At 35.5% G+C, this 14,125-nt stretch overlaps 1 protein-coding gene across 1 annotated transcript in view; it reads left to right on the top strand.

The window, feature by feature from the left end:
- The window catches only part of LOC120083940 (putative cytosolic oligopeptidase A), a 65,938-nt gene extending 62,298 nt beyond the window's left edge, over positions 1-3,640 (top strand). Inside the window, exons 13-17 of the mRNA XM_039039851.2 lie at positions 1,144-1,303; positions 1,406-1,437; positions 2,594-2,659; positions 2,974-3,045; positions 3,368-3,640. Of these exons, the coding sequence (XP_038895779.2) occupies positions 1,144-1,303; positions 1,406-1,437; positions 2,594-2,659; positions 2,974-3,045; positions 3,368-3,454 (417 nt within the window). The 3' untranslated portion in view covers positions 3,455-3,640. The remainder of the gene's footprint in view (positions 1-1,143; positions 1,304-1,405; positions 1,438-2,593; positions 2,660-2,973; positions 3,046-3,367) is intronic.
- The last annotated feature ends 10,485 nt before the right edge of the window (positions 3,641-14,125 follow it).

The following is a 14,125-nucleotide window of genomic DNA, read 5'->3' as shown; positions in this document are numbered from 1 at the left end:
ATCACTGCTTTGGCGGCTGCCTCAAATGCATCCTCTTTAATAAAGCCTTGTTGAATTAGTTTAAACGGTCACCATTATAAATCTTCACAATGAGAAGACATTTGAAAGGTCCAGTTACAGCTCGAATTCCAGCCAAAATTGAAACGACTGGTGGAGAGGCAAAAACAACCTACAAATAGCTGCTGTTTGCATTCTTTCCCTGATAAATCCACCATGTGAGGCTCATTTCCACTTCCACTCCCACGTGTCCTATTTCTTCTTGGTTGTTGAACTTGAATCCATCAAGTAATATTAAAAACTCCTCCAACATACCAAGGATCTCCGATTTAAAGAAATAAAGATTTCGGTTCTTCCCATCAGAAATCCCTTTCACAGTAATCATTTGGATCAAATACATTGGTAATCTAACAAAGCTCTTTTTTTTTTTTTTTTTGAAGAACTGAAACTTCAATAGACAAAGAATAACCCCCCTTTATAAATTCCACAACCTGGACTTCAGATTCATCCCACAAAATTAGCATACCACCAGATCTGCCCCATGCTTCCACTTGTGCAAGTTGTACCCAATTAAATTCCACAAAAGGTAGTCTACCATTAAGTAGTCCATTTGGAACTCTACTTAGTGGTAATTCTTGAAAAGTTAGGGTAGAAAAGAAAAAAACACCAGAGTTACATGGAAAATCCTAGACCAGGGAGAAAAAAACTACGATAAGAGTTTTTATTTTAATTCAGATACTCAGTACACATTACAGGGACTTGTATAAATAACCAAACAGTAAGAAACCCTAGACTGTAGACACCACATAAAAGACCAAAATGCCCTGAGGGCTAAAATACAATTTCAACATTAATAATTATAATGACTTAAAAAAAAAAAGAGAAGCTTTTATTTTGAACACACTTTTAGAGGGAGTTTATTGTTTTTTAATTATCATTATTCGACTTTTCTATACACAGATTAGAAAATTTATGGTAACCCTGCCTTTCTTGGTGGGGGAGGTACACTTCTATTATTATTATTATTATTATTATAGGCTTCATATCAGATAAGGAAAAGATACTCATTTGACAATTGCGTGCACTTATGGATGGGGCAGCCAAAGAAAAGGATTTAATTCTCTTGCTGGCTATTGTAATTTGTAGCTTAGGTTCGCAAGTGTTGATTTGGAGCTTCACACTAAATATGTTCCTGGCGAGCCAGAGTTAATCTATGCGGTTGACCAAAGAGTGTGCAAACAAACACAAGTGATACCTCCTTTAGCAGATGATAAATTCCTATGTAGTTTCAGCCATATTTTTGCAGGTTCGTTTTCAAACATTTATCAAATATTTGATATGAAAACTCCTCCATTCCATTTGTTCCATATTATAAACTAGTCATAACTTTTGTTGGTCTTTCCTTTAGGTGGATATGCTGCAGGATACTACAGTTACAAGGTATTCATTTTTTAACGAGCCATGATCATTCTTTTTTGACTTGGTCATGTTGCAAAGCAATATTCTGTATTGGCTATTTGTTTTCTAAGATATTTATTATGATGGAATAACTTAACTTTAAATATTGATGATTGTGTAACTCACGGATGTTTGAGAACAACTTTAGTTGCTTTAAAGAACTGGCTATTCGTGAGAACAAATTATTGGAGAAACAAAGAATAACTCCCAAAGTAGTTTATCCAAAAATATTTTAACTGCTTTATTGTTCTAGAAAATTGAGAACTTCTCCACAGCTCCCTGGTTTATAACGGTAGTCAAATAGACAAGTACAACCCTTGGGAGGGAAAAAAAAAAGTGGGGAACCTCGCTGGTTTTTGAAATTCGACGTTAAAATATGTTTTCACACCATTAACCGACATCGATTTATCTCATTCTTTAAAGAAGAGATCAACGTTTCCAAATTCTTTTGCTCCATGCAAGTCAGACGACTCAAAGGTGGGGAGAAGAGCCCTTACTAAGTTGATTCAATATTTACTGCAATCCGAAAAGGAAATCCCAATCGGACCCTTGTTCCCCATTACTAGAAGGTGTTCAACTTCTAGAGAAGTTACTTTTGCTTCTATTCTAACACAAGATTCCCTCATTATATGGAAAAAGAACCCGTATCATTAATTATAATTTTGCAGATGAACTTTTCTTAGAATGTACTAGAAAGAGTACCACTAGTTGTCATCCTTCCTACCTTAAGTTGTATTCCTTTAAAGCTGTTGTTTATCTTATATTAAAGCTTGCCACATGCTTCTCAAAAATGTTTTTCATTGTTATTCAAAAAAATTTCTTTGACCATGTTTTCTAAAATCATATGGTCAGACACATGGGTGAAGGTTGCAAATAGTCCATTGTGATATGGACAATCGTAGTTCAAGAGTGGCTAACTTATTTGTTGGCAAGATCAAGTGCTTCACAATTGCTTCATGATTCTCGTGTAAGCAAGCACACTTGATAAGTTTTTATATACATTGTCTTTATCACAAAAGACAAATTTTACAATCTATTCTAATATTGCTGTAAAGTGTTCGAACGCGTGGGACTCTTTTCTCCAATCTGATATTTTTCTCCCTTTAAATCTTACTCTTAACAATCTTATGTATTGCAGTGGGCGGAGGTTTTATCTGCTGATGCCTTTTCTGCGTTTGAGGATGCTGGGTTGAATGATATCAAGGTACGTTGGAATGGGGTTATCATTTCTATTGACCGTGTTCTTGAATTTGATGTTTACTTCTCAAATATCCTATCTACGCTGGGCTTGTCTTCATTGAGATTGGCTTTACTTCAACATCTACTATAGTCTTAGAGTTTGAGGTTGCCATGTGACTCTATTTTGTAGCACGCCTGATTAAACTAGCAAATGAGTCTACCTCAATCGTCGCATGCATACCTAGCTTTTTTAAGGCATAAGCACAGCGCTTTTTCTGTTTATTTGCATCTGTTTCTTTAAATACTCTCTATTTATTCATTTTTTCTATTCATCTATAGGCTGTAAAGGAAACTGGGCATAGATTCCGAGAAACCATTCTTGCTCTTGGAGGTGGAAAAGCTCCATTAGAGGTTAGACAGTTAGATTTCATTTTCTGTACAAGTAATCATTATTGAAGTTTGCCATCTTTTTCTGCTCTCTTTCGAAGTTTTGTTGATGATGAAACGTTAACGAAGTAATGGAATATTGCAGAAACTTGGCAGAAATTGTCAGAACTGATATTTATATGTTTTTTTTTAAATCAAACATTGATATTTCTATGTTAGATACAAACTCGTCTTAGTTTTGATCCAATATATTGTAACAAACATTTTTAATACATCACAGTTGAAGAAAGGGAAGCTAGAGATGTGGTCAATATTGACTAACTGAAGGGTATACATTGTGGTGTAGGTTTTTGTTGAATTTCGAGGGCGGGAACCTTCTCCAGAACCACTGCTCCGGCACAGCGGCCTTTTGTCTGGCGTAGGGACTGCATGATTTTCACTTCATTCCATGTTTGATGTTTTACATGCTTCTGTTCTGCTTTTCATTGAATACTTCTGTACCAATAATTGATACTTCATTCCCCTGTTTGGCCAAATTTTTAGTTTATTCTCTCAGATTAAGGAGACATTGTCGCCATTCCACAGTTTTTTTAAAATTAATTTTTTTCTTTTGAGGTAATATTTATTTCAAATTATCCCACTCCATTTCACATGTTTTTGTCTTGTTTGAGGAGGTTGTCTCAACTTTGAATGATGCTTGGAGGGTGTTTCGGTATTATAATAATTATTGCTATTACTTAGCCAATCTTGAGGGACTAACTGTAATATTTACTGAAAGTACATTACTAAAATTAAGAAAAAAAAATCAATAAAATATTGCTCACTGTTTTCAAGTAAATAATGATTGTGCACGCCTAATTGCCTGCATAGTGGAAAACTTCGGTCAAAATCTTGAAATTTCAATTCAAATTTCGATAGGCTTGAACTTGACATGGAGTGATTTTCTCCCGATTTTGTCAAATATCTCAGAATTTCTATATTTTCATTGAAATTGAGGTTTTTTCTATCTTCCCATTTTTGTTTTGTTTTTGTTTTATGTTTTTGCAATTACCTATGCTGTTTTTTCTCTTAAATTGGATATTTTTTCTTAACTTCATTAACTTTTACATCATTGATAGGAGTTTTTGTTTCTTTTATCATTCAAAGTTTTTATTTTTAAAAAACCAAAATTGAAAAAATTCATAATTTATCCGATAAATACTTCTATCAAATCATTTTTTCCATACCACTTTCAAATTACAAGTTTTTAAGGGCTATTTGGGGGTCCAACATGAGAGGTATAACATGAATTGGTATATCATCTCAGTGTTTGGGGATTTATTATCTTATCTCACCAATTTAAATTGTTTGTGGGTTCATTTTTCTTTTGTGTTTCGTATTTCACCATTTCATTTTCCTCCATGTTTTGTTCATACTCAATCATATTTGATCATACTCGATCGTTCATACTTGATCATCCTCGATCATACTCGATCGTATTTGTTCATACTCGATCATGCTTGAATATACTTATGAACATATTTGATCATACTTGATCGTTCATATTCGATCACGCTTGAACATATTCGATCATACTTGATTGTTCATATTCGATCATGCTTGATCATACTCGATCATGCTCGATCATATTCGATCGTTCATACTTGATCATACTCGATCATATTTGTTCATACTCATTCATAGCAGAATTGAACTCGATGCTTTTTATTCCTTGATGAAGATATATTTATACATCATATAATAATGTAAAAAGATCATAAAAGCCATAACAGAATGGTATAACTAGCATCTAATTAATCAGTTTTATATTTAATACCAACTATGTTTAATTTTTCTAAACATGAAACCTATTGATGAGACTGTTTCTTGTTTTGTTTTTAATATTGTGTTTTGTTATGTCTTTCTCTTCAAATTTTCAATTTCATTCTTAATCCTGTCATGTTTTGATTTTCCAGCCATGTCTAATTTCAAATTTTCGTTTTCAATTTTATGCCTTCTCCAGCCATGTTTAATGTCAAATTTTTCTAAACATGCAACCTATTGTTTCGTTTTAAATATTGTTATGTGTTCTAATTCTAATGTTCCAGTGAATCTTGAACTATGTTAGTCCTATTTATTAGTTTTTTACACGTTTTCAATATTATGCATTATTAGTTACTTCATTTTTTAAATTGTCCACCAACTTTAATAATGACTGTCCTGATTGTTTGTTGATTATATTAATGACTATTTTGATTGTTTACTGATTTTATTTTACTTGCGTATTCTACTACCCATTCAACCACTTCATTAAGGACTCAACCAATTTATTAATTGAATTTGAGTTTATTTACCTATGATGGATGGATTTTTTTCTAAGCAAGTTGTAAAATGGTCATGTGTAATGCTATCAAATTATGTAAAATCTTTTGAGGAGAATGAATTTAATGAATTTCATACCAGTCTATTTTTTTTTGTTTTTTTATCAGTGGGATGAATTTAATGAATTTCATATCCGGTCTAAATTAACATTATTTTGTAAAACCATTTGGCTTTCTTTAATGAGAAGTTTGGAATGAATAATATAAAATTGAATTGTATACCATATCTTGAAATTAGAAAGAATAAAAAAATGCAATCAATGTTTTATTCCAAATAGGATGGATACAATAATTAGATTATAAGATTTTTTTAAAAAAAATATAGGATTCATACAGACAAATTATTCTAGAGTACAAATATTAAATTAGATAGCACTGACATATGAACTTTGTACACCCAAACACAAACATGTGAATTCAGACATAATAACTATGTACATCCAATCACAGACATATGAACTCAGACATAACAACACTGCACACCCAAACACATACATTAGAACTCTCCAGATATCAAAACTCCCCATACATCAGAATTTCAGACATCCTATATTATATCAGCACCTCAAACAACCCCTTAATATTTCTCTCATTTTCACTCAAGCTCTATCAATTTGTAGAGTTTTTTTCTTCATTCTTTTTCATTATGTTGTGTTATGTTTACTGTTATCCTTTTTGTATTCTTATATTTAATTTTATTGTGTTATGTTATGTAATTTAAATGCTATAATTTTTCATTTTTTGTATCCACTTCATTTTATAATAAACAATTTGCAATTATTTTATAGGGCTCTTTTTAGGGTTTGTTTTGTACGAATGGCATCATTTGGGAGGCCCAAATGGAAAATGGCTTCCTGTAGAGAAAGTAATGAAATTTGCCTTCTGCTCATAAGCATGTGATTTTACTGATTCACCGATGAGATGTACCCCTCGTGCCTGTCAATACGAATTTACTTGATCCTCTATGGTTTGTCACACGTTCCTCGATGCACAGTCACTCGATACCCAGCTCCATGGTCACTCGCTACGGTTGCAATCAACACGTGTATACTCGATCATATGTTGGGGTTGATGCTCTAAATCTTGTAGGGTCCTATAGTTTGTAAACACTTGTATGAACAAATATTTTGTGATTTATAATATATGATATTTTATTCACATTGTCTATGAAATATTTGATATTTTAGTTGCATTAACCACAAACCAATAAACTAAGATCCATGGTTATCGTTGTAACTTAAACATGTATGTGGAGACATACAAGTGGACCGTGTTTTAAGTTATAACCTAAATGGTCTGTAATATATGGATGAGGCTGGATACCTTATCCTGGTGACACTACGAGTATGGCCAGCTTTGTAGGTGTTAAGAATGTTGTAAAGTGCTACAAATAATCTGATCCTGATCATTCATATATTAGACATGCAAGCGGGGATATTCTATACAAAAGAGTTTGTATAAGATAGGACCATGAAATGTTTAGTCTAGTTATATAACGTCGTTCATAATTGAGACTTTCATTTCACTAGGTTAACCTTAGGTAACATGACCTTAATCCTGAGTGAGTTGTGAACTCCTACCTATGAGGACGGTTCTTTGATTTGCACGAGTGAGAGTAGCCAAATCGTCGACTCAACAAGCCTACCATTTTGAGGATTCGTCTGATTAGGGAGTTGGGAACTCAGCTACACAAGATGGAATTCACTCCTTCCACGAAGCAGGGGTAAGTAGATAAATTACTCCCTCAAGGGCTAATTCCAGGTCTTGGACAATGTGGCACCACACCCTCTCTTGGCAGGAGAGGGGTTTATTCATAGTGGGACTATGATCTATTGTCCATTAGAGGAATCAGTGGTACTTAAGGAGTTAGTTATAACTACAGGGGCAAAAGGATAATTTGGTCCAACTGTACTTATGAGCGGTTTATGAATGGTCATCATACTGTTGATTGGTTATATCCAATGGATACAAAAATATAACTGTAGTGTGAAGAGTGTAGCTGTCGGTCTTTAATGAAGTGCCTGATAGTTAACGGATGGTGGATAATGTGATTAAAGAGTTTAGTCTGTTATTTACGTACCGTTGAAGCTTCAAGTTACAGGTCCATAAGGTCCCCTTGGTAGCTCAATGGATTCAAGTTGAGAATAAGTTTTTGGGTTAATTTGAAATGTTCAAATTAATAAGAAGAAATTGGATTATATATGATATAATTAAATTAATTCAATTACATATGATATAATTGATATAATGTATTTGATACATTATTGTTATGATTGGAGGAACTAATATTTGAATATGATTCAAATATAAATTCTATGAATAAGATTTATAGTTATTAAATTTAATATAAATATGATTTATATTAAATGTCATCAACTAAAGGAAAAAGAACTATGGTTTATATATTGTATATGATGCCATATTAAAACTATAGGTTATAAGTATAATATGATAAGTTAGTTATCATATTTATTTATATTTATTAATTATTTGATAATTAAAAATCTTTTTCACAATAACCACCCTTAGTGGGTAGTTGCACGGTTTTATGGGAAAGTGGAATAAACATGAAAAATTGGTCTTTTAATTATTCTACGAAAAACATCTCACATTACCAACTATCGAGTGACTACGCAATAACATCGAGAGACTATACGATAGTGTTCTTATCTAAATGACTCGTATCGAGTCTATACGATAGACTTCATCTTCTACACGACAGTGTTATTGTTTACTCGATCGTCTCCTCCTCCACTCTAAATCTTTCCTCAAACCAAAATAAGTCAGAGCCCACCACTCCTGGATTCTCACATCGAGAATACTAAGGTAATCTTGTGGTTGTGTCTGGTTGTTCGAGGATTGAGTTTTTACTTGTTGGTGTTCGAGAGAGATCCAGTTGTTGCTTGCTGAATTCGTGTTTGATCGAGGGATTATCTTGAAGAAGAGTTCTTCAAATGTAAAGTCTCTCATCCTTTATATTTAACTCAAAGCATGTTGTAGTTTATGATTTAATGCGTAATCTGTTTAGTATGACTGCAATTGTATGAGTTTTTTCACAATGGAGTTTGGACGATCCGCTTCCGCTCAAAGGTCCTCTATAATTAGAGTTCCTTCAATTGGTATTAGAGCCAAGTTGTTCATTTCCAAATTCCATTGCTGTATTGAATTTCATTTATAGTCTTGGTGGGTTTTAACATTCTGCAATGCATTTAAGTGTTAAGTGTTTTGTGGACGTTGTATGGATGTTTCGGGATGTTTTGAGACAATTGTCTTTGTTTTAAGTTTTCTTTACTTTTACAAAAGTTAATTTGTAAGGGGCCTTGCGTTTTTGTGCATGTTAACTTGCAATCGAGCCTGTATTCAATTTTGTTTTTGAGTCATTCATGAAAAAGCTTCAGACGCAAGGAGTTGTTGTTCACTTCGAGGGAGAAGACGAATCGATGGTCGCATCGTTTAACTCAAGCTAGACGATCGTTTAGACTTGGCTATGCGATTGTGTAGTAATGTTCTACTCGATCGTGTATTATTTGCTAAACTATCGCATAGCTAATGCTACACGATTGAGTAAAGAGTTTACTCAATCGTGTTGCATTGGCTACATGATCATGTAGATGCTCGGGGGTAAACGATCGTAGAGTATTTGATAATCAACGCAAGGCATGCGCGCTAAACGATTGTGTAGGCTATCATGCTCATCGCATAATCAGTAGCTACAGGATCACTTGGTATATAATACTTGGTGCTTACTACTCGATTGTGTAGACTATCATACTCATCGCATAGTCGTTAGCTACACGATCACATGGCATACGTTACTCGAAGCGCGCTACACGATCGCGTGGACTTTCATGCTCATCGCATAGTCCTTAGCCACGCGATCATCGTTACACGATTGTTTATACTCGATGTGCATTACTCGACGATCAGAAGGATTTACTAAACGATCAAGTGACGAGGCTTCAAGGCGGGCGGTTCAAGACCTGGTTCACCTGTTCGAACCGGTTGACTCGATTCTTTTGTAATAGCTTAGCTTTTAATTTTGGTTTTGAGACAAGTTATCCTGGTCCATCAACTTTTATTAAATGTGCATGTGATGTATGTTTAGATTATATGCCATAATGTATGTCATATAGTATTAAAACCCACCATAGGTTATGCATTTAATTCATACATCATCTTTATATATTAAGTGTTATAATATAGTAGTTTGCATGATTAAATTACATTAAAGCATACTCATACATCATATAATTTAAGAGTTATAATATATGCATGCATCAAAACATATCCATGCATCAACTTTATTATAATGAATGAACATTGCATGAAGCATGACACTTAGGTTTATTTATAAAAGTTATAAATACCTTGTGAATATTTAACTTAGTAATGTGAATGGTTTTAATTGTTTCATTCTTTATAATAGTTGTAATTAATGAATTTAGAATTAAAATCAATAAGAAAGAGTTGCATGAAACTTACGCTTTAATCATGTTTTAAAATTTGATTGAGATAGACCTAAGAGCACGTTTTTAATAAGATTAAAAACCTAAGTTTAATCTTTTGATTCGGTTTAATAGGATTAAATTGACTAATAAAAGATTAAATATGTAACAAACGTATTTATAAGGGACCTTTTGGCTAAGGTTGGTTTTAGCTAGGCTGGGGTACTTAAGTTGATGGAAACGTCGCATCCCTACCTGGGAACCTACCTGGAAATGCGAATTAGATAGATTTGTTACATGCATGCAAATTTCATTAAAGTCTGTTAAAGTGTTTAATAAGAATTGAATCAAACTTGTTTAATCATCAAAAGCAAGTGTTGTTTTTTAGCAAATTAAACAATCACTTAGTTAAAATCAGTAGTCGAATTTTCTAAGTTAATGAATCCCTAGGTAGAATATTCAGTGGGAGGTAATTGGGGTATATGATACTTTAATTTACCTCTACACGTTTCTCCCTAAAAATTTCACACCGTGAGATCTATCCTTGGCCTCGAGGCACTCTGGGAGTGTCCCCCTAAAGGATAGCATTTGGGTAGGTCAATACCAAGGTGAATGGAGAGAATGTTTATAGTAAGTGGGAGCAGACGTGTGACAACATATCCCTCGATCTTCTCATTAGGTTGGATAAAGTCTTAGTGCATCGCCTCGAGGCACCCTAGGAGTGTCCCCTTAAAGGATGGTTGTTTTTGCTCAACTCTTTAACTGATCTCCAGAAATGGATAGAGTTGCTTTAGTCTCTTGTCCTAATCTGCTTTTCTCTACGGTTGGTGCATTAGGGTAGGACTCTAGGGCCTAAAATGAGGGGTCACATTTACACAGAATTGTTAAGGATGTTAACAAATTATAGACCGAACAATGGTGATTGTTAGATTCAGTTACAATGAGTTGTTTTTGTCTAATGGTTAAGATTGTCTCATTCTAGTGAAAGGGCACTTGATCACCCTACGGTGACTTTTGTCCTGCCTCACTGGAGCATCATTGCAAAATAGATGTCACTTAGAGTATAATTGAACTATTTTGCTAAAACTTAGTTGGTGTTAAAAGTGGTTTAATTCAAGTAGACTTATTAAGTTTGTTCAATTTTTCAGCAATATAATTATGGCTATCGCTACTCTTGCATTATTACCCGTCGATAAACTAACTGGCGAGAATTACGCTAGTTGGAAAAATACCATTAATACGATACTAATCATCGATGACTTAAGGTTCATCCTTATGGAGGATTGTCCTCCTATTCAACCTGCCAACGCAGCTCGAAATGTTTGAGATGCATACAAGTGCTGGATATGGGCGAACGAGAAGGCCGAGTGTATACCTTGGCCAGCCTTAACGATGTTTTGGCCAAGAAGCATGAGCCCATAATCACTGCACGCAAGATCATGGAGTCCCTGAGGGGAATGTTCTGTTAACCATCCGTGCAACCCAGGCACGATGCTCTGAAGTACATCTTCAACTCACGAATGAAGGAGGGAACATCTGTTCGAGAACATGTTCTCAATATGATGGTCCACTTCAACGTGGCAGAGATGAACGGGTCGAGCATCGATGAGGCCAGCCAAGTTAGCATAATTATGGAGTCATTACCAAAAGGCTTCCTTCGTTTCGTAAGCAATGCTATTGTGACCGGGGTTGATTACAACCTTACAACTCTACTGAATGTGTTGCAGACTTTCCAATCTTTGTTGAAAAGCAAGGAGAAGAAGGTTGGTGAGATAAATGTTGCCTCATCTTCCAAGAAGTTCTATAAAGGTTTGACCTTTAGAACAAAGTCTGCACCTTTGATAACGAGCAGAAATGCACGTTATTACAGCGCAAAGTTATAAAACAATGCAGGGATGCGATGATAAAAATATACGATATTGCGTCCAAAAGCATTAAGTTCACAACATTGCGATTGCATGCATCCATCGCATGAATAATGTTAACTTATGTATTTTTGTGCAGAAAATGTGTTGACGCAAGGCGGAAAATACGATCCAAAGAAATCAACGGCCAAGCGCATTAAAAGATTGCATTGACCAAGGCTATGCGATCATTTGCGCTCGCGAATATCTGCTTAAGAAGGTTGCCGCATAGAGCCGGCATATCATAGTAGGCGCATCGGGGTGAAAAGCATAATAAATCACAATGAGACAGAAAGCTGATGACTGTCGATTCTGAATTAAGTTGACAAGCCGTTAACGATCTACTGTAGCAAGTGCACTCAACTTTTCGGTGACAAATATTCGGTGCATCAAACAGAGAATTAATGTCATACCATCAGTGCAATCATAAGAGAGAAGAAGCCTTTCACCCCGAAGCTCTATAAATACCAAAGGCCACCTTCAGTGAAGGGTTGGTTCAGTTCGATAATTTTCCCCTTAGATAGAAGTAGCCTTGTTCATAGCTTTTTTATACTTAGAAGGCGGAGCAAGAGAAGGGTAGAGACACCAGAAGATCGCCCTGGTCAGCTCGAGAGAGAACCCAGGAGGCGTGGAAAAACACAGAGAGGGCCGACTCTTGCGAGAGCAAGATTATCTTTTAAGCAGAGTAGAGAAGAACAGTGTAAAAGCCTTGGAAATCAAGAAATTGATACCAGGCTCTCTATTCTTATTCCGCATTTTCATTATGTATTTCGATTATATATCTATAAAATGGAACTTGCTTGTCTACATCTGTTCACTCTCTTTAAAACACACACGAGTAGCTAAATCTATCGAATGGGTTGAGAAGTACTTAGCTAACATGACCTAGGATTTTCATCGCATGCGATCATCTTGTCTTATTTTGCGTCCATCACCCTTTTAGAGCTACTCGAGAGAGAGTCTAAAGAAAGAACCTAAGACTTGAGAGAGCTAGGTTAGAATCTAGACTCGAGAGAGCAAGATTAGATCTGCATAAGTAAGATATAGAGACTTAGAGATAAGCTCTGTTTGTCAACATGCATCGTATGTACCCTAGAGATAGGTTATGGTATTATGCGGTCGCCTTGTATGTGTGTGTGTCAATCGTCATCGCATAGACAAGAGTAGAGGCTTATGTGTAAGTCCTATAGACATCATCACATATATCGCATGCGTTCTAGAACTAGAAGCCGTAGAATTTGCATTGAGAGATGATTTGCTATTGTATGTGTGTAGCATGATCGCATAACATGAACGCAATCCTAGGAAATGTTAGCTAAACCCCTTCTCAATCCATTCCCCTACATATTCATCGCATCTTCCATATTATTAACTCTTTTCTCAAATCCGCCACATACATTTTATACTGTAAACAACAAACCAACAACCTCTTTGATTTATTTGTTACCGCAAAGTGATCTCGAAATTATCACCGCATATTGTTTTCCTTAGTCCCTGAGTTCGACCCTGGGCTTATCAGGAAACTCAGTAGGATTTATACTTGGGTCATGTTGAGAAAACTTGTTTGCACAATGCATTTTCCATCACCACAACCCCTACCATTATTTCATCGCATAAAATAACGCATCAAGTTTTTGGCATGCCGGGGACTTCAGCAATACAGTGTGCTAACGGTAATTTTCTGATTTTCTTTGTAGCTTTCAATCTCTGGCGCATTACGACCCAGAGACTGAAAAAACGTTCCGACGAAGATTGAGAGATAGCCGCCGCCAACAACAACAAGCGAAAGATAACATGGCGGAACAACCTAGAAACGGAGCACCAAATGAAAATAATGTCATGGCGAATCCCATTCTATTGGCAAACGACTGCAATAGGCCCATTCGAGACTATGCATCGCCCAACCTCTACGATTTCTCCCCAGGGATCATGAGGCCCACTCTTGATGGATCGAGATTCGAAATGAAACCGGTGATGCTGCAGATGATCCAAACTGCCGGACAGTTTGGTGGAAGGCATGGCGAGGACCCGTATGCCCACCTCCGAAGTTTCATAGAGATCCACAACACTTTTGTGTTCCTGAAAATCTCCACCAAGGAAGTTCGACTAACTTTATTTCCATTTTTGTTGTATGACCAGGCATAAAAATGGGTGTACTCTCTCGAACCGGGGGAGATTACCTCATGGGAGAAAGTAGTAGAGAAGTTTATGAAGAAATACTTCCCTCCAACGGAGAATGCCAGAAGAAGGAAGTTGATAACCAATTTCGAACAGGATATTGACGAATCGCTCAGCAACGCTTGGGCGAGGTTTAAGAGGCTGGTAAGAGATTGCCCACATAACGACTTACCAGACTGCTTACAGATGGTGATTTTCTACCAAGGATTAAACCCGA

The sequence above is a fragment of the Benincasa hispida genome, chromosome 1, assembly GCF_027475165.1.
Source record: "Benincasa hispida cultivar pf3 chromosome 1, pf3_genome.v1.1, whole genome shotgun sequence".
In the NCBI taxonomy this organism is placed as follows: domain Eukaryota; kingdom Viridiplantae; phylum Streptophyta; class Magnoliopsida; order Cucurbitales; family Cucurbitaceae; genus Benincasa; species Benincasa hispida.
The sequence above is the reverse complement of the archived record's forward strand: the minus strand, read 5'-3'. Positions and strand labels throughout refer to the sequence as shown.